Here is a 20,103-nt window from a genome sequence, read left to right on the forward strand (position 1 = left end):
AGAGAGAGAGAGAGAGAGAGAGAGAGAGAGAGAGAGAGAGAGAGAGAGAATTTTCATATGCCGCAGTTGAATCGCGTGAGGCATTTTAACCTGTAGCTCTATAAATACTAGTGTGTATGTTTGAAAATGGAACAACAAAAAATCACTCGGTATATTCATTTGCTACGGGCATGTTTTTCTTCAAGTTTTTTGAAGGTCGAAACGGTTCGCAGCACTTTTCCAATCATCAAAAACCAAGCGACAGAGTGTGTGTGTGTTTGCTAGAATGGAATGCCATGTGTTGAACGAGCAAACGAAAATTCTTGCTTATTTAGCAAACTTAATTGAATTTCGAGGGAAACGATTCGATTAAAGGCGAAAGCAGCACCTCATTAAGGTGCATAATAAACACATTATATATTAATTTGAATACAACGGCAAAGCAAGTGTTAATTTTACAAACGAACATAAAGTTCGAAACATTCAGAACACACAACGGCTCTTCTATATCCACCACTGTTTATTCTGCACGCTATCGCTCTTTTTTCGATATCGTTTTAGGGCCTGTCTGCTTTGCTTTGTTTTCTTTTGAGCTATAATATTTTAATCGGGAGTTCGGTCAATCGATCTAAGAGGGCACACTCAGTACCACCTGTACAAAATGGAGCGAAACCAAATAAGGCGATCATTTTTGGATAAAAATTAAAATATTCAGCTATGACGTCATTTCCCAAAAATTTGAAATTCAAGGAGTTCAAGTTGATGGTTTATTAAAATCCATATTTATGATTCAATGAAAAAAAAAATCAACGAAAAAAAAAACGAACGAATATATTGGAAAAGTTTTTGGCGAGGTTGAATAAGCTATGTCGGAAAATCAATTACACATAATTACCGCAACGTCAAAATCGACAGCCCATTTAGCTGGATTCAAATGCTATTCAGGGGGTTACATATTCGAGTCGATTTTTTGGTGGCTCCGTGGCAGCTTGTTGGAATATGGTGGAATATATTGGAGCTGAAATTCTGTAGAGGTCCATGGGCTCCGCGGAGCTCCACGGAGCTCCACAATGTTCCAATATTCCACAATATTTTATTAAATTCCAAAATGTTCCAATATACTCTCCCCCAGGGGGAGAGTAAATTAGCTCCATGAAAGTAGTTCAGGCTTTTACACTCATTAATATTTGGTGTTTTTTGTCGTTGCGAGGGTGTTTCCAGGTATGATGTGAATCACTAAATGGTTTGATTCACTAAAGTGAACAGAGTTTTTTTTTTCTCACGAATTCAAGTGTATTGTTTTTAGTTGTACGGACGCAGTGCTATCATACAATGTTTCTTTTTCCCTAATGTTTGCATGGCGCGATGGATAAGAATTATGAATTGGAACGAATGAACGAACTATTTCTACATATTCAGTGAACTGAATCCTTCTTTTTAATTACACGATGAATCTATGTTTCGTGATTCATTCGACTGTGCGTTTGATGGCTGACTCTGTACATGGAACGCTTACCTCCAACAAGCTGATAATGAGTGGCAGTCAATTAGCAGAGAGCAATTGATTAATCTAGAATTCCGTCGGTATTGATTTTGGGCATCTCAACGTGTACGCTTTTGCGTGTGAGCAGCTATTACCATTTTTTCCCGTCTTTTGTTTCTTTTTTGGGCCATTTAGGAGAATTTCAGGGAAATTGGAATTTTCCGACAAAATTGCTTTCAATGACGTGCAATGAAAAATTCGCAGAAATGCGTTCATTTAAATTTTCCAATTGGTGAATTTGAATGAATCTCAATGTATTTAAACAGCAAACGAAAAGAAGGTGAAAAGAAGAAATATCGATTTTTCTGAAGGGAAGAAGCTTGCAATCGAAATCCAGGTGAATATTATAACACTATGCTATCAAACTAAAATCAAATTCAATTGGATTCTAATAGCAGTTGGGCTTGTATACAGGGCATCGCTGAAATACCTGGAAAAACACGTAGTGAAATGGATTAGCCGTTGGCCTGGCATAAACAAACACAACAACGACAAAAACCTATGGATAAATGCGTCGATAACGAAGTAAAACTATGAAATCTCTTGATGAAAATAAGTTCAAGTTAAATGAAGCTCAGTTGAGTCTAAATAAGTTCAAAAAAAAATTATTTGTGGCATTGACGAGAGAGAATTTTTTTTTTACAAAGTAGAAAATATGTTATTAAATGTTTTCACCCAATTATGGCAAATAACATTCTTTAAATTATTTCCTTAAAAGTGTTTCAAGTTCCTTCAAGACAAAGAACTGAATTAATTCCTGAATTTTTTTTTTTTTTGCTTAGAATGACATTTGAACCCGTGAGCATAAAAACGACTTATTAAACAATCGCCGAACAAAACGATACAAGAAAAAACTACCAAACAAAACACACGTTAAAAACGTAACACAGCAGGACGGTACCGTTCAAAACGAAATTCCGCTGTGCTACACATTACCGCTGTGGTACGTTTTGTTCGGTAGTTTTTTCTTGTATCGTTTTGTTCGGCGATTGTTTAATAAGTCGTTTTTATGCTCACGGGTTCATTTATCAAATATATTTATATAATATGATAATCAAATCAAAAAAGTTTTACTTTCAACTTACCATTGAGTGGTCATACTGTGCACGGTCAGCCAGGTGAATTATCTGGTTATCTTGAACGCGAACAGATCTTTGCATTTTTGGGCTCAACATTTTTGAATTCGATTTATTTTTCTATCAATTTGTTGAGCTCAAAATTTCAATCAGTTGAGCAATATTACAGCAATATTTGCGAGTCATTTTGTTAAGAATTAACAGGACGTTTACACATTACAGTCTTTAACACTTTAAATAGCTGCTTGTCAAAGATGAATGTGAACTATTTATTAGGAAAGGAATTTTAACACCATTTTCCATTCGAATAACTCATATATAGTACAGTTCGTGTGTATGCTGTTTCATTTGTGTTAACACCACTCAACGGTATTTTGCGTGGCTTATCCACACAATATTATTATCTTCGGTACTCCATTTTTTGCTCTTTTTCTCTCGCTCTCTCGTCGTCGTCCTCGTCGTCGTCGTCGTCGTCGTCTGAGCAGCGGTTATCACATACCGTTGTTGTGGAATTTCTCTATCGGAAAATTCGCTCAAAGGAAATGGCTAAAAGCTTTTCGACGAATGTAGCTAATTTTGGAATTAATGTTTCACGCTTTTTATTCATGCAAAATTGTATGTGCTTCTTCACTTACTTTGGGTAAAGCGCCAGAGGTGTGTTTCTTCAACACACACACACATACATACATACACACTACCCAAAAAATTTAATCCCAAATTTTCTTGGTTATAAATTATTAAAGTCCTTTTCCATGTTCTCTTTTGCATCACTATTGGCCTGTGTACATATCCACGCTCTCGTTGCTTTAATTATAATTAAATTTCGACGTAGTAAAATTAAAAACGAGACATTTACTCAAATCCACTCTTTTATTGTATGTGTCACTCTCACCCCATTTGGCTCCGCCAAACGGTCATACCATTTCGTATATTTGTTTTATACATTCGTGTATTTGTATTATATTTGTGCTTTTCCCACCCAAATTTTTTTTTCGTGAACAATTTTTTTTTTGTTCTACCTTTGTGTCACTTTTTACTTACACATTTTCTTCTATTTGATTACACTACTCTCAATTTGTTAGTTGATTTAGATTTTTTTTTTTTCTTTGGAATTGCACATCATGTTTTTTCTCTCTTTTTGGATCTTCTCTGACTTGTGCGTTGAGCTCATCTATTTTTAGATTCAAAGTGCCATTCATCTGATTTCGTCCACATTGAGAACACGTTTATCGAAAAATACGTAGATTTTTTTCTCGTTCGTCACAAAAATTGCTTTTAAAAAAATTCAATGACGTGGTGCTTAAACTACAGAATAATCATAGTTTCACACAAGAAAAAATTTTTGGGCTCACTTCTGTGTAAATGATGTAACAGACAAAAATGAGATATTATTTGCAATGTGAGTGTTTCACTTTAACACAAGAGAAAAAAAATGAACAAAATTGAAATTTGGCATAGAGAGTGAAAGGACTTGTCTCCAGCAGCAGCAAAACACGACTGAAAAGGAACTTATTGGAAAACCTGGGCCATGGAAAAATGGTTGTTCATTTGAATGCGGCGCCGCAAACAAGTGTCCATGAAGGAGTAAATTCACTTCCACTCTATGTCTATTGCGTGCTCCTCATGTAACTTACATTCAAAATTGAGCAGAATCCTGTAAACAAAACCATTGAATTAGCGGGAAACACATTCGACTCGAATGAACTTCATCATAAATTTATGATAAGAGTCGATTGGAGTTGATGAAACTCCTCCGAAAAATTTTCGAGAAAAAAAAAACGGAACAAATTAAATTAAAAAAAAAGCAAATTGCTCAAAATATCTGTTTAATCATGATATAAATAATAATATTTTCCGCTTGGTCCACCAAGAAATTGGTAGATGTCTTCGAACTTGGAAGATGAATTCGACGAATTTAAGACTCAATCTAAAACTCAATCAATGTCGAACGCTTGAGTGAAAGTTTACATTGAGTTGGATTTAGGCCAACAACAACAACCACAAAAATTTCTTATCACATCGTTCCCATGCGTATTCCCGAGCATTCTACTCATTTGACATTGAAAGGTATTGGAAAACAGAGGTTCACACAGAATAGAGTCGAGAAGGACAAGGTACATTTGATACGGTGAATCGATTAATGCGCAACAGGCAAGTCATATGCTTATGGTTCAAACAACTCATGGATAAAATACTCCATACCTCGCATACAGAGTGAAATCCTCACGGAAAAACAAAAGCACAACATTTATATGCACACAACGGACGCGCACTTAACTGTTGTCGTTAACACGTTTCTGTACTCAGTGTCTCATCACAATCGACTAACGAATTATTTTGTGAACGCAGCGAAAATGCCGAAAAAAGCAGTTTTGGTGGCACCAAAATTAAAACAGACAAGATGAAATTTAATAAATAAGAAATGTGTGCAACTTTCGTGCTTATTGTCATCAGTGTGTACGTTTGGTATTTATTCGTTAGTTTGGCACGTGAACACAACAGACACATTTTGTTTATTAGTATGAGAGATACTAACGTCAATACCAAACCTCCAAAATCAGATTTTAATTTGGTTCAATGGCAGTTGGCATGCCCAAATTGAGAACACTGCTGGTTTCATCACAATTAAATGTGTGTGTGTGTGTATTTTTTCGCGAATAAATATAGTAAAATTTGATCTGAGCTGAAATTTCATATCAAGTGTAATTAAAACGAAATGCGGCTGTCGATTTTGTAATTTATTATTATTGTATATTTGTTGTACAAATACATGCATTTTCATAAAAACACCATTAATTTTCCTTTTAAATATTAACTGATTAAAAAAAGAAAGCGATCTTTGGAATTTCGGCGATGAGATGGCGACTTAATTGTGACTGTGTGTATGCATGGTTTTTGTGTTGTCTGTTCCTGTTTTTCAATGTTTTTCGTTCGGAAATATTTAGTCTACTTGCATCTGCTCCGAATCAACACATACTCTGGCCCATTTCATCTAGGAATTTAGTTTAACTTGAAGCGAAACGTACCTTAAGCTAATGTCTAACTAATTTTCCGATACAATCGTTTTTCAAAGGCTGCATCTGCTTAATGAATTTATTGCGCATACAAAATGGGAAAAAGGGGAAATGGATTGTAATGTGATTATTAAATACATTAATAGATTCATGTGATTCCGCGTACTATGTTTTCTTTTCAGTTAGTATCATTTGTACTTAATCACTACGGTCTGCTTTTTTGCACCATTTTCGTTATATATGTTGATGTCCCCAAATCCATTTGTTTTAGTGTGTGTGTGTAGTGTAGTGTAGAATATTGTGTAAACGGGAGGTTGAGTGCTGAAATTTACCAGAATCCAGACGATTTTCCACCTGGAGGATTTCGCACCTTGATTGTTGAACGTGTTGCACTGTTGTCGAGTTCCTCTGCTCAGATGAGAAAGAAAATTGAACACAATTAGATATTGAATATAAAAAAAATCATTCCTCGTCATCATGTTTGGTCACACTCACCGCTAATCGAGAATGACGAATTTTGAAGATTGCGTTGACCATCTGGACGTGCTCCTCTTCCGCAAATCGATTGAGCTGTTGATGGTGTTTCCGATGTAATGCTTAGAGCTGGTCCTGCCAAGTACTTGGCGATCGGTTCAATTACTGGAATTTCAATTTCCAATTGCTCAATAGCACCATTTTTATCGTCACCATTTTCACGGTCGTCAACTTCATCACCGTTCGATTCACCATTCAACGGGTTATACACGTATGGTGCATTGATTGGTGTTTCAATGAAACGACCTTGACCTTCTGCAACACGCACCTGGCCATTTTCAACACACACTTTTCCACGCACGATGACCACTTCTGGTACTCCATGCACTTTCATGCCCTCAAAGATGTTGAAGTCGCATGCCTGGTAATGGGTTTTGCTGTGGATAAGAAGTACAAAAAAAATTGAATTAAATTGCTTTGCCTTCATTGAATATGAATTTGCTATTTTACTTACGCCGAAATGACTCTGGTCGCTTCTGGGTTCCATATTACGATATCAGCGTCCGAACCAACGGCAATACGTCCTTTGCGTGGATACAAATTGAAGATCTTAGCCGCATTGGTACTGGTGATTGCAACAAATTTCTGTGGACTAATAATTCGTCCTTCAACACCCTTTTCCCAAACGATCGACATACGATCCTCCACTCCGTTTACACCATTGGGAATTTTGGTGAAGTTATTCTTGCCCAATTCTTTGTGCTCACGGTTGAATGTGCAATTATCGCTTCCGGTGGTTTGCAAGTGGCCTCTATATGTTTCATCAATGAAAAGTTGAATTATTAGAAAATGATGTTTGTTCATTCACAAAAACACCCAAACAAATTAGTCACTAAAACTAGTTGAATTGGAAATGAGTTTGAGGCGATACTACTCTATGAAGCAGAACGAGTTAGAATATTCAATGAATGGCAGCTATACTTGTACTTACGAAGCCAATGTTTTCAATAAGAAATGTGGCGCTTCTGGATCTGATCGGATTGGTGGCGATGTTACATAGTAGATAGCTTGTGCTGGTTTCATACCATGCAAATTGCATCCAATCGCGCCTACCAATGCCTCAGCAAATGCATTTATTCCACGCAAACGAGCGCGAGCCACCGTTTCTGCGGCTAATTTACTTGTCATCCGTGTTATATAAATTGGTACCTTAACCTATGGTTGATGGTGGTGTTGGCGATGAAACCATCAAAATGAAAATGAAAATATGATCAAAGTAAGTTAAACTTTGATTTTTTTTTTTTTAATATAAAAATGACAGCAAATAATTTCTGTTTTTTATATCAGTTCAAATAAAAATTGACACAAAGACCAAACACAGGAATGACAAATGATTGATTGATCGATTCAATTGCTAATAAGTTATATTTAGTATGTTTGCTAATAAGTTAGTATGCCCGTTAAACCAGTTAGACGCATTTGTGAAGAGAGTGAAAATGTAGTTGATTTCTCAATATAAACAGCACAATATACAGTTGGTAGACCACAAATATATAGAGATTAATTGTTTAATAAAAAAAAAACTTATGACGACTTTGTGATTTTGTTGTTCAACTCACTTTGCAAGCATTTTCATAACGAATTCGGGTGTTTTTGGATCGGGTCTCAAGGGTGGGCTTAGAATATGTGCAGCCGCATGTCGGAAACATGAATGGTGGGCTTCATAGCTACCCAAAGTGGCAGCCAATGTTTCTGCAAATATGCCCACACCCTTGTAACGACGACGTGCACGGGCAATTTCAATCGATGCCGATTTACTCATAATGTGAACTACATACAACGGGCAATTAACCTATTCCCACAATGCAAGCATCGAATTTTATTCAATATTTTATACATGTTAACCAAATATACGGTTCGATTATTATTCACATAACAAACGATTTTGTGTTCATTTTTGGATATAGTGCATGTTGGAGTTTCGAATAGGAAAGGTTGCAAAGAAGAAAAAAAAAACGATAAAAAAAACAGTGATTAAATCAAAACTAACAGATTAACAAGAACAATCTGATTAAAAAGGGAAGTTTGCACATATTAAACATAGTGGTCGATGGTTTTAAAATAGTTTTTTTTTTTTGTGTTTACCTGATGAGCAATGATGCACGCTCGATTGACGGCTTCTGCTTCGACTTCTTCACTGCGTGACAATTCGTGGCCTTCTGGTCCCGTAACGCCTGCTGCCAGCAGTTTCGCAGTGTTTTTTTCGATAATGCTGCCATTTTCAGCGTGTACTTGAGCAAGGGCCTGCAATTCTTTACAAGTTTCAAACGCTTCGTACAAATCGGAATCTTCCAACTGGTAGAGGCCCTTGTATGCCATGAACATTTTGAATGAATTCACACCACGCTCTTCGCATAGAATTCGCATTTCATCACGCACCGATTTCGACCACCATGTGACGCCCACATGCAAACCATAATCACAGCACACTTTTGGATCAGCCCATGATCTCCATTGGTCGTATGCCTCTAAAAGCGATTGACCTTTGTTTGGCAAAACAAAGTCTATGATGGTGGTGGTTCCTCCGGCTATCGCCGCCTTTGTTCCTTTATAAAAATCATCCACAGCAACAGCGCCACCGAATGGCAATTGCATATGTGTGTGTGGATCAATTCCACCGGGCAAAATTAGACGATTGGCTGCATCAATCACCCGAACACCGCCTGGAACAACAAATTCCCCGCTTGGTCCAACATATTTTATAATACCTGTGCAAAAATGAACAATTATTAGCGCGCTTTCGCATAACCAATGGTGCTGTGTCGATAATCACCATCTTCTATGTAGATATCAGCCGCAATCGTACTATCGTGATTCACAACTTGGCCACGTTTAATGTAAAGCCGACTCTGCGAGCTCTGTGTAACGAAGAAAAAAATGATAAACATTCGAAGTAAACGAAAATATATTGCAAATGTGTGATATTTGTTGACTTACTTGCAAATGAATGGGTATCTTTTTAACAGGTGTTGCTTGTGGTGATGATGATGACATTTTTTCGACTTATTAAACACTTGCTGCGTTACAATAGAAGTTTTTGTTGTATGAACGAATCACACAGAAAAATACAGCTGATTGTGTGAATGCTATTTGTGTCAGTCGCTTGCGTTTAGCGTGCGTTATTTATATCGCACTTGTCTTATTCTTTCGAGCACTACTCAACACAGTTCTGAAATGTAAAACAAACGAAGATGTTAGTGTTTTGTCTTTTCTTTCGTTCGTCGAAAATGAAACATAAATTTAACGGTAGAATTTGTGTGAAAAAAAAAATGAATGGCTCATTGTAATGCAGCTTAGTAAAAGCATTTTTATGGTATCTAAAACCCGACACAATTTACTTGCGGAAAGTGGCACAATTCAAGCAGCAAATAAATTAACCACAAATTATTTGTTGTACAAAAGAAATTTCGTTCTTTTATCCAGTAAATCGCTTGTCAAGAGTAAAGCCCCTGGAAATAGAGGCAGAGAGAGAGAGAGATAGAGAGAGAGAAAGAGGAAGATTTTGCAATAGGCCCTGGGTAAAATAGAAGCAGACGAACAAAAAAAGCGGAGCAATTAGCTTAGAGCGGAAATATATTCATTATTATGTTAATTGTTATTTGAGTGTTTGCTGTTGTTCCATGAATATTTCCATGTCAAAAGCAAGCAAGCAAAATAGAAACTGTGTAGATTTTTGATGTCTAATATTACTACTTCATTTCGTCGCAAAAAAAAAATGTGTTAACGATCATCATCAATGTGCCCGAAGCGACAAAAATAGAAACGCACCAAAGCCGAACATAATCACCGCCATATTTTCGCATCAGATCGCACTTTTGTTTGGATTTCGCAATTATTTTATGCCTGACATAGCCCAATATCGCTTTCATGTACGTATCATATTACCGAGAAAGTAATTATGGCGAATGCTTAATAAACTGTAAACAAATCAATTGGAATTATTGGCACATAAAACGCTTCTCCATTCATGGCTATAATTCATTTGGATTTTGGAAATATTGTTTCGACAGAAATGAAACAGATATTTAATCGGATGTGATTTTCAATCTCTCCACAGAATTCTCCCACTTGATAGTACGTTTTGAATTGTTAGATACATTTTAATTGGCCACATTCCCCTTGATATTCCATAAAAAATTGAATATTCAAGCGCCGCAATGCTATTTCACGAATTAGATCAATTATAATGGTATTGTGAACCGTTTAACAAATCGGTGGTTTAAACTACGTTGATTTCTTCCAAAGAAACTGCGTTTTTCCACTTGTGATCCACTTGCTTACTGAATATGCAAAATTGCTGGCGCTACGTCTATTATTATTTACGCGCTCTCGAACACAGTGTACTTGAAAAGGCAAATGGGAAATTAAATTGCTTAATGACTTACAAAATCCTCAAATTTCATTCTTGCTTTAATGAAACAGTGAACATGAAGAGGATTTTGAATGAAAACTGGGTCTAGTCGAATTAGAAGACTGAACAACACTTGATTATCATGGCGAAAATGAATTTAGTTTAAATTTTTACAAGTTCCTCCAAGGGGCGAATTACTACTGAAAACCGATTTTCAATACTTTTCAGTACCTGCGATCGATTTTCATTCATTCGGCGGTTCAGTTTTTTCAGTACCTAGTAAATATATGACTTTTATTGCAGTTCAGATGTGGATGGATACCAGTATGCCCATACCGTTGTAAGTTTAAGAAGTAAGCCAAATATATTCGCTTGCAATATTTCGTCGATTGTCTTTTCTTCAGAATCGAATGTGGGCAAAAACACGTCAAACATACGGCCAATGTGTGGGAGCAGATCCAAACAGGAACTATGACTTTCATCATGGTGGTAATTCAATCATAAAATTTTTATGTAAAAATGACACTCAACATGAGATGTCGAATTTCAGAGGTTGGCGCTCCAAATGATCCGTGTTCAGAAAACTATGCCGGTCCATCAGCATATTCCGCTCAATGGTCGAATTCATCAACGCAACTGAAAGCATTAAACTTTATCTTACGTTCCATTCCTACGATCAAAAGCTACTCTTCCCCAATGGATACACAAATGAGTCAATACCTGAATACAACAACTTGGTATGTATCTATGAGTTCTTTTCAAATGGTTTTTGGATTACGGATTTCTTTCATTTCAGATACAAATTGGTGGAAAAGCGTTAGGAGCAATTAAAGGTCGATTCGGTAGTGAATACACATGTGGAAATTCAAACGAAGATTGTATGTTGTGCAACGTTTCCATTTATTTGAATGAAAATTTAAACGATTATTCGTGATTTTTGTTTAGATCCATCTTCGGGTGAGACTATCGATTGGGTTTATGGCGTCAAAAAAGTGCCACTTGTTTATAAAATTGAACTCCGTGATAAAGGTAAGATTTGAATAATGCGAAACAAACTCACTCGTCATTTAAACGATAATAATTATCATTGTAAATGATATTGTGATGCGCAATATTGTATTTCTTTGTAGGAAAACATGGATTCGTCTTGCCAGCGGATCAAATCATACCGAATGCCATAGAAGTACTTAACGGTTTGAAAGCAATGGTAAAAGAAGCCAAGGCATTAAAGTATTTGTAGCTCAATTGATTGGGTGATGAAGTATTTCATTTTGGAATGAAAACCTAGGGGGATTTAACTACGTGAAAACTTGTAAAAAAATGATATAAACGCGCACAAAATTGTTACATTCAACAGAGAACTTGCATGATTCCACTCAGTTGACAAGTTCCGTATTAAAACAACATGCGCGAACTTGCGCGAACTTGCGCGAACTTGTGCGAGTTCGTGTGCAAACATGAAGCTAGACGACGCGCACACATCAGTCGTTCCATTTATTATATCTATCTGGATTAACTTTTTCTTCCAACACTTTCTCCAGCTCTTTAAAAATATTTCCTTTGTCCATTTTATAATTATATAAATCTTTGAACTTTTGGAAAGGATGTGAAAAATCTTTATACACGTAAACAACCGATTTTTAGTTTGAAACGCGTTTTAGTTGTCAAATAACAACTTGAAAAACGCGCAAAACCATAAACAAACTTGTGTAAACTTGTGACCGTGCGCGTCAGTACGTACAACGAACGCGTCGAACTTCCGCGAATCAAGCAAACTGGCAGAAAACATGCTGCACTCGTAAGAGTTAAATTCCCCTAGATGAAAACATACAAATAAATGACATAAAACAGAAAAAAAATCGATTTTTTTTTCCAATCAACAGTATCAACTGAAGTAAACACGTCGAATTAATCTTCGTAGCAAAGTGAAATTAAAATTATTGCAATAAAGTCGAAAGCAAAATAAAATTGAAATTGTTGCTATAACGACATTTGTTGCTAAAATGTCGAAAAAACACAGTTGAATCGCCTATTAAGATTTCCTACAATTCTCAAAAATTCATTAATTAGAGCTAAATTCGTCGGAGTCAATTCATTTGGAATTATGTGAATGGTGGCAGCAAACATTGTAAAACGTGTTTCGTAATCGAATGAACTCTTAAATATTTCTATTTAGAAACAAATGCTTTTAGGAATAATTAGTTGATTTATACGCTTTTTATGTGGCAAATTTCGAAAATAATCAGTTGAAGGTCATTCAAATAAAAATTTATTACCGTAATCATTTTTTAAAACGTTAATTAAAAAACAGTCGAAGTGGAGACAAAATAACAAATTCGGATATGATTACATATCTTGATTGAAGTTTCGAAGTCAAGTGTTTCCTACTTGCTCGTAGGTCACAAGCACACACATGTTAAGCGTGAAAAATTCTTTTCGATTTTTTTTTTCTTCCTTTCATTCATCACAAAATGAAAATCCACTTTCAACAGTATTATTTGAGAAATGTTGAGCGTTTCCATCTGGTTGTAATGTTCCACTTGTTTACATGTTCGACACTGTTGTTTTGAGCGAAGAAGAAATTTCAATGAGTCATAATAATCTGTGTTGATACATGTGCGAGTGCGTATTTTCATGAATTCATTCGAAGTTTCTGCATATATTTTGAACACACTGTTGAATGAATGGATTTGAAAGTTTGTGTGCGCGCGCGCGTGGTTGCAAAGTGGTTTTAATTTTTCTTCTTCGTACGGGCCGATGCCGTGAAGCGTGACATTCTATTGTTCTATAAAATGGCATTGTATTGAGTGATGAGCATCGAGATTTATGCTAAGTTTAGCCTCTGAAGCATATCAATTTCGGAAAATGGTCGAATAATCATTTTTTTCCTTTCTTCCACTTATTTCTTTTATTTAAGCGAAACAGGTAATCTTCGAATGGAACTACTGCTGCAGCAGCAACACCGATAGCAACCGCAAATTCTCTTCTTTCTGTTTGCTTGCCAATGATACAAGTAAAACACGTTACGAACCATAAATTGCGAATTGTAAAACATTTCACGCTTCCCGTTCAAGATAATGCAATGGTTTGATCTAATGCAATTGCCACTCAGACGAGAAAAAAAATGAATCGTTTCAAGCGGTAAACCACCATATAAAGTGCGTTTCGATTTTCAAACTGGCGAAACAGAATGTCTTTGCGTTGGATTTGGATTTATAAAGTTATTAAGGCAGATGAATACAGAAGGGGAGTAAAAATTTGCGGCGCAAAAAAAATGGTAAAAATGAATTATCCCTTTCGAAATCGATTTGCTTTATTGCATTCTCGCTTGAAAATGTTCGTTTTCTCGCTACTTGACGTAATCATTGCACCATATCACCTGGGAGATTTTTTTTGTTTCGCCGACGATTCACAAATAGCAAACAGTAATGGCAAGAAGTACGATTGCGAAATTGAAAATATCTAACTCGAACATGCAACCGTGTAATTAATAAGAACTAAAACGGGTTTGAATGAAGGGAAATGCGGCGACGAAAAAGAAAGAAATCAAATGCAAAACGAAGCGAGTGAATGAAAGATTCATTGTTTTAGTTTCCGCTGCATGTGACACGCATTAAAATACTACGCGTTGAAAGTAGAGAGACCATAACACGTTCCACCACACACATGACAATGACTTTGTGGCAAAACGGAGAACCGCTTGTCTCTCTCGCTTGCGTAATACCAACGTCAAAGTACCTATTATGTCGACGACGACAAACGATCACTGCATTCACAATTTTATTTCTTATTTTGCACTCGAAACGAAAAAAATTTTGAAGATTTTAAATGCCATCTCGTCAAGGTACGTGCGCATTTAGGGAAGTGGAAACACAAAGGGATATTGCAACTATTTTGACCAGAAAAAACGCCATCTTACGTCGTGCCCGTAAATTATTTCACTGTACATTTAGATGGTAGAGCTTGAACGAAAGTTCGAAACTATGCTTAAACTTGGAAATAGCTTGATAAACTTGATGAAATACATATATTTTATGGTCGTTGCAATACCCCTATGTGGAAACAAGAATCTGTTTAGATTAAGACAACATTTCTAATTAGTATGAAAGTATATTGTCTTGCGTATTTTCCAAACGTAGCGACGAGAATAGAAATGAATTTCCGACTGGAAAGTGCACTTTTTTCTTTTAAGCCTCACAACGTATTAATTTTATAGTAAGCCTCAAATCGACTCGTTTTCGAATGAAATCTCTAATGAAAAAAACCGAACATTTCATTTCGATAACAACGAAAATAATAATTTAATGCCGGTTTGAGCATCATGCAACCAAACAATAAGCCCATAATACCATGCATTAAGGAATCTACACGCTTCAGACATTCTCACTTTATCTGCCGCTCAATCACTCACTGCACCACCACTTCACACAGACCAGCAAAGCTGCGAAAGAGAGAGAGAGAGAGAGAGAGAGAGAGAGAGAGAGAGAGACGTCAGTAACGAAAACTGTTTATCATGTTTAATTTGATAGAAAAGTAGAAAAGCCGTTTACAAATCGCAGTATGATTGTTCAATGGAGGAGAAGCGTGCTGAATGGAAATTCAGCGTGTGTCAACAGCCCTCGTAGCATAAATACGAGGCGAGTGTGTTGAGCGTGCAACAGGAACATAAATCGTTTGTTATATGTCTTTTATTAAACTGAACATACAGAACCCGAAACAATGTTTTTCGAATGTTGAAGATGCACACACACATTGCGTCTCGATTGCGCATGATCAATAATTCATGGCGAGAATGTGATACGGAATATAAAAAAGAAGTGTAATGCACACCTAACGATTGTGCTACTCACACACAATTCAAGTGAAAATGATTCACAAGTTTGTTTCATGGTGGACGAAATATGGTGCAGAGAATCGAATTTTGACTACCATCGTGGGGTATGGCATTACTCAATGGAAGTGCCATATTATACAGAAGCTGAACGACATATTTTGTGCTAATGGAGATGACAACGACGGCGACACAAGTATTAGGGTTAGCAAGTAAACATGTTCACAATTCGGAGCATTGAATTTGGGGTATTTTTAATAAAGTGCATCCGCTTGTTCGTTCATTCGTTCATTCGGTGACAATTCAATGAATGTGGGCTATTTCAGCTCGCAGAATATGGCTTTTATTGGACCGTTTATAGCAGACTATGTGTTTGTTTTAATGAATTATTTTCAGCCGATGAATCATCACCACTCGTATCTCACTCGTAATGACCATGTTTTCAGCGCGAGAATAAACTCATTTTTCTCTTTTCCGACCCGAAACTTTTGTTATTCAAATCACAACAACAACAACAATAACAGCAACTTGACAGTAATAGAACGTAACTATTATTTTGCACGCACAAAAAACCCGAATCACTACGGTGCGTGGAAACAGCGAAAGACTTTTAGCTGGATTTTAATGCTTAACGTAGCACAAGTAGTTATGCTGGCCCGAACGACGCACACACAGAGCATAATAAATACCGTTTCGAGTTCGCTGTTATGGAGCAAGAAGTGGAGCGATTTAAGGTCGTCGACCGCACACACTTGCGATTTGTCAGTGCATCGATTCGTGATTTGTTCGCGTATTTTTCTTTTTTTTCTCTACTTTCTTTCCATCCAATTTTGATTGAATAGAATAATCATTATTGAACCAATTTCAATGTGATTCGTATAGTTTTTCCTGCCCTCTTTTACCGTACACCAAATGTACACACATGTATTTGAACTCGACAATACGGTCGATAAATCTTTTTTTAACTGTTTCTACCGCTTGTTCGTCGCCATTATTGTTGTTATTGTTGTGACAACGAATGAAAAAGAGGTATTTTCTTTGACTACGATTTTAAAATGCAAGAAAAAATTCGCAGAATTTTTTTTCTTTTCAATTCAATCAGTTAAAAATAAGCAAAGAGAATCGAATGGAATATTCTCAAGTCGAAGTTATTTTTAGTTGTGCATTTGATAATCTCAACGGTTGTTTTCTTTTTCGTGAACGGTTCATCAAATTGTTTATTCAGTAACGCATCATTAGCATGATACTTGTATTGTTGTGAGTTTTTCGAAATGTCATTTCGTAAATAAACTGTTATTAGATTAATGACAAGAGTCCATCTTCATGAAAATGTAAGAAAAATAAACAAACATCGCCCCAAATCGCCAGACAACACTTGGGCCTGACGATAGTATGCTATCGATCGATGACAAACTCGAAATTGATAATGCAATCATTGTGAATTATTCATGCCATGAATTTCATGGGTATGTATGGCTTAGAAACAACAAAGCATCTAATGAACGTTTTCAATAACCAGCAGTTCAATAATGTTAGAATAAACGATAACGTCGACCTATCAAAACCATTGAATCGAATGCTTTTTCTTCGAATGAATTGCAAAAAAGATACAAATTAAGGCGCCTTGTTCCAGTTTTCACTGAGAATAATTTAACGAGGCACTCAGATTACGATTTAACAACTTTCGCCTTTATTTCTGTGAATTGCGACTTGTGTCATTTGAAACACGGTTGAAATGAGATTTCCGTTTGAATAGGTTGAAGCAATGTTATCATTGCAAAGCAGATTACAATGAGCGAAACTAATATAAGTATTGATTAGCACCGTGTTATCGGCGTATTGACAACGGATTTGAAAAGACAGCCCTTTGAATGTAAACACTCTGCCTCTGCTGCGTAATAATACATATAATATATGTAGAATGAACACTGTTTCCACGCCGCGGATTCAGAAGAAGAAAAAAAACACGAAACAGAAAATAAAAACGCCTACGTTTGCAGGTTAACTCGGTTTTCGTACGAACCGTATGCTATTTCGAGCTTCGATATCGACAGCGACACACAACACGCTCGCAGGCATTTTCGTGTTATTTACATAAAAATTCACAAATTCATTTGTCTATTCTCTCTCGTACTCAATGCAGAGAATTATGTTGCTGCTTCCAAAACTGGGACGGACGTTTATTGAACACGAAAAAATGAAATGCTAACAATTGCGTCGATGACTTGCATACGAAACAAGATATATTGTAACGGGCGGTGGCTATGCACTGGTGAATGAAATGCAGACGTAAAATTATGCAATTAAAAAAACTATGCAAGCAATTTTAGGTGTAATTGCATTAATTTTATCGGCCACATCTTGCGCGTCTCATGCACTCAAGTGCAGTAATCGTCGTCATTAACGCAAAGCGGTTGTACCGAATTATTTTCTCTATCGCCTGGACGCATCTTTTCACTTAAATATCTTTGGAAACAGCCTCGTGTGAATATATAAAACGCTCGATGCGTAATTTAATTTTCTTCCATTTTTACTCTTCTTTTGCCGATTTCTATTTTACCAACGCACACAATGAACTAAATAGATAATTTGTACAAAAAAACCAACAAGATCCATCACGTTTAACACAAGTAAATTTTTCTGGTGAAAACCTATTAAGTGTGCGGATTTGTCGTTGCTGCAAATTAGCGTTATCCAATCGATACTTAGTTTTACTAAAATCAAAGTAGTCTTTGCTATTTTTGGTGTTTTTTTTTTTCTTCTTTCTCCAACGTTCACTGACCGTTTATGGTGTGAGAAACCGCAGTGGGCACACAATGATGATAAATATTATATATTGTGTAAGAAACAAAAATGAAATGATTTTTCTCTTGTTAACAACAAACGTAGACGCTCCGGATAAAAAAAACAACCTTTCCGCCTGACAAACACTTTACAACTGAAACGTTGAATGGAACCGTGCCGAATGCAATGCGCGCAAACGTTGAACAGTGGTGAGATCATGTTAGTGCTGATTTATGTAGGGGAACTGCGGTATTCGCTTGCTTCTGATTGGAAACCTCTTACTCTACACGCACCGTACATAATGCATATACATAAAACCACCATTCCATTCAACAAAAAACACATACGCAGTAAGAGAGAGAACGATTTGCATTGTCAATGAGAACCTGTATTAAATATTGAGATTCGAACATGTGTGCCACACCGGCAAGTAAATATATCATCGTAAGATAGCAATTTATATCAATTACGCGCTGTGATGGATTGATCCCTTCAGATACACGCAACACGCTCGGCAATTCGAAAAATTGATCTCTGCGCATTAAGTAAATTATTATGATTGACTCTTTACATTCAATCAAACACAAAGTCACCGTTCTAACGAACTGCTGCTCTTGGATTTTGATTTTGAGTTGAGCGTAACAAATCAACTAACACACTCAATCGATTTCTATCTGTATGGTTTTGTGAACGTTTTTTCCAATAGGGACTCGCATAGCGTTCAAATACAATTCCCACTTTCTGTGGAAAGTGAACTGTCAAACAGTCAACCAATTTGTTTACGTGTAGTTAAATATCAATATTTTGCTGCCGGGTTGATTTTTTTACGCATTTTCCTACTAGTATTATTATAAAATTACTATTTAGAATATAAAAAGTATTTAACTCCGACGAGTTGCACAGTGCACACTCTTTAGCACAAAGATATAGAAAAATACTACAAAAATGGGTAAGATTTATACTGAGAATTGGTTTGATTTCAATCAATTTGCTCAACAACCATTCAAAAGGCTGTAGGCGTTGGTGTTTTATTCAAATTCGGCTATATTTCGGCAATTGATTCGATTTTTTCCTTAAAAATCAAATTTCAAACTAGTTAACATTTTAATATCACCGACAAATGTTCTTGGATGTGATTAAAATGTGAGGTTATGTTAGGTATTAATTGATTCTTTGGAATCGTTTTTCAGCTGTATCAACCGCGGTCTCGTTGGTTTTGTCCTCCGTTTTTGCTGTGATGCTGTTTTCAACTATGCAATTGTATCGTCCGTGGTTTGTTTCATCGCAGTGGAACACAATTCTCTGTGGTTACATTGGTTCCTGGTTGTTTGTGCTTGCATTGACGGTATGACGACGTAAAATTTGCTCAATTTGATTAGTTTCAGTCAAATTTAGCATTTTTGCAATATTGTTCATTCTTGATTACCCGTTTCTATTAATACTTTTATAGGCCATTTCGAATCTGGAGACAATTGTATTGGGTCATGGTTTTCAAGCGAAATTATTCCCGGAAATTTGCTTTTGCTTGGTTGGCACTATGTTTGCCTGTGGAACGATTCATCGTGTTTCAGCCACCACTTGGTAGGATAGACTGGACTTCATAAATATTTTCTACCCTAATAAGTAGAACTAAAGTAGATGTATTCAAACCAAAATCACTAATTTTAATCGTTTTTCAAATTTCAGTTTGCTATTCTCAATCTTTGCCTTGTATTTCATCAATAAAATCTCGCAGAAAGCGCAAAATGTAGCCGTGCCGGCAGTGGATGCTCACGCAAGCTCAAAGAAGAAGCGAAAATAAACACCAAAAATCACTCACCATAATAAGGATTTCAGAAATCTACTCAAAGTTGCAATGTAAATTTAAATAAGAGCACACGCTAGCAAGCATTTTATCGCATTTTCCACACATAAAAGTCGAACAAATGCAATTAATGAAATTGATCAAAACTGAATAAACGAACAACTTTAGAATTCGATGAATTTGTATT

At 36.2% G+C, this 20,103-nt stretch overlaps 4 protein-coding genes across 8 annotated transcripts in view; 2 read left to right on the forward strand and 2 right to left on the reverse strand.

Annotated features, from left to right (window-relative positions):
- LOC129575229 (ras-specific guanine nucleotide-releasing factor 2-like) overlaps positions 1-4,097 on the reverse strand; it is a 20,618-nt gene extending 16,521 nt beyond the window's left edge. For 3 of the 4 annotated variants that reach the window (XM_055458353.1, XM_055458333.1, XM_055458323.1), the window contains exon 1: positions 2,608-3,988. In XM_055458353.1, the coding sequence (XP_055314328.1) occupies positions 2,608-2,697 (90 nt within the window). In that variant the 5' untranslated portion in view covers positions 2,698-3,988. Of the gene's footprint in view, positions 1-2,607 lie in introns of all 4 variants that reach the window. The other variant, XM_055458343.1, reaches the window with a different exon arrangement.
- Positions 4,098-5,321: 1,224 nt separating this feature from the next.
- On the reverse strand, positions 5,322-18,315 carry LOC129575243 (dihydropyrimidinase). Of its 2 annotated transcripts, none has more exons than XM_055458405.1 (8): positions 18,111-18,315; positions 9,084-9,315; positions 8,920-9,004; positions 8,232-8,854; positions 7,706-7,938; positions 6,601-6,897; positions 6,108-6,523; positions 5,322-6,020 (listed from the first exon to the last, which is right to left on the reverse strand). In XM_055458405.1, the coding sequence occupies exons 2-8, from the start codon at positions 9,138-9,140 to the stop codon at positions 5,941-5,943; spliced, it is 1,791 nt and encodes a 596-aa protein (XP_055314380.1). In that variant the 5' UTR covers positions 9,141-9,315; positions 18,111-18,315; the 3' UTR covers positions 5,322-5,940. The 2 variants fall into 2 exon arrangements, with proteins under 2 accessions (XP_055314380.1, XP_055314387.1); XM_055458412.1 differs by lacking the exon at positions 7,706-7,938 and adding an exon at positions 7,078-7,301 and having other exon boundaries at positions 18,111-18,292.
- Positions 10,732-11,737, forward strand: LOC129569423 (zinc carboxypeptidase-like). The gene is made up of 4 exons (XM_055448283.1): positions 10,732-11,234; positions 11,294-11,375; positions 11,443-11,526; positions 11,628-11,737. Exons 1-4 carry the CDS (start codon positions 11,112-11,114, stop codon positions 11,735-11,737), a joined length of 399 nt encoding a protein of 132 aa, XP_055304258.1. The 5' UTR covers positions 10,732-11,111.
- A 551-nt stretch (positions 18,316-18,866) lies between the features above and the next one.
- Positions 18,867-20,095, forward strand: LOC129575270 (protein KRTCAP2 homolog). Its single transcript, XM_055458477.1, has 4 exons — positions 18,867-19,061; positions 19,303-19,457; positions 19,563-19,693; positions 19,799-20,095. The coding sequence occupies exons 1-4, from the start codon at positions 19,058-19,060 to the stop codon at positions 19,911-19,913; spliced, it is 405 nt and encodes a 134-aa protein (XP_055314452.1). The 5' UTR covers positions 18,867-19,057; the 3' UTR covers positions 19,914-20,095.
- Positions 20,096-20,103: the final 8 nt, after the last annotated feature.

The sequence above is a fragment of the Sitodiplosis mosellana genome, unplaced genomic scaffold (genome assembly GCF_009176505.1).
Source record: "Sitodiplosis mosellana isolate CC-2019 unplaced genomic scaffold, AAFC_SMos_1.0 Smas_scaffold_1, whole genome shotgun sequence".
NCBI classification, from domain to species: domain Eukaryota; kingdom Metazoa; phylum Arthropoda; class Insecta; order Diptera; family Cecidomyiidae; genus Sitodiplosis; species Sitodiplosis mosellana.

Bases quoted from the DNA above. Each gene is read 5' to 3' on its own strand.
- LOC129575243 (XM_055458405.1), bottom strand. From the start codon at position 9,140: ATGTCATCATCATCACCACAAGCAACACCTGTTAAAAAGATACCCATT. The intron at 9,005-9,083 runs GTAAGTCAACAA...TTCGTTACACAG, and splicing joins AGATACCCATTCATTTGCAA to AGCTCGCAGAGTCGGCTTTA. The intron at 8,855-8,919 runs GTGATTATCGAC...ATTTTTGCACAG, and splicing joins TGATATCTACATAGAAGATG to GTATTATAAAATATGTTGGA.
- LOC129569423 (XM_055448283.1), top strand. From the start codon at position 11,112: ATGGTCGAATTCATCAACGCAACTGAAAGCATTAAACTTTATCTTACG. The intron at 11,235-11,293 runs GTATGTATCTAT...CTTTCATTTCAG, and splicing joins TACCTGAATACAACAACTTG to ATACAAATTGGTGGAAAAGC. The intron at 11,376-11,442 runs GTATGTTGTGCA...ATTTTTGTTTAG, and splicing joins TGGAAATTCAAACGAAGATT to ATCCATCTTCGGGTGAGACT.
- LOC129575270 (XM_055458477.1), top strand. The intron at 19,458-19,562 runs GTATGACGACGT...ATACTTTTATAG, and splicing joins TGTTTGTGCTTGCATTGACG to GCCATTTCGAATCTGGAGAC. The intron at 19,694-19,798 runs GTAGGATAGACT...TTCAAATTTCAG, and splicing joins CGTGTTTCAGCCACCACTTG to TTTGCTATTCTCAATCTTTG.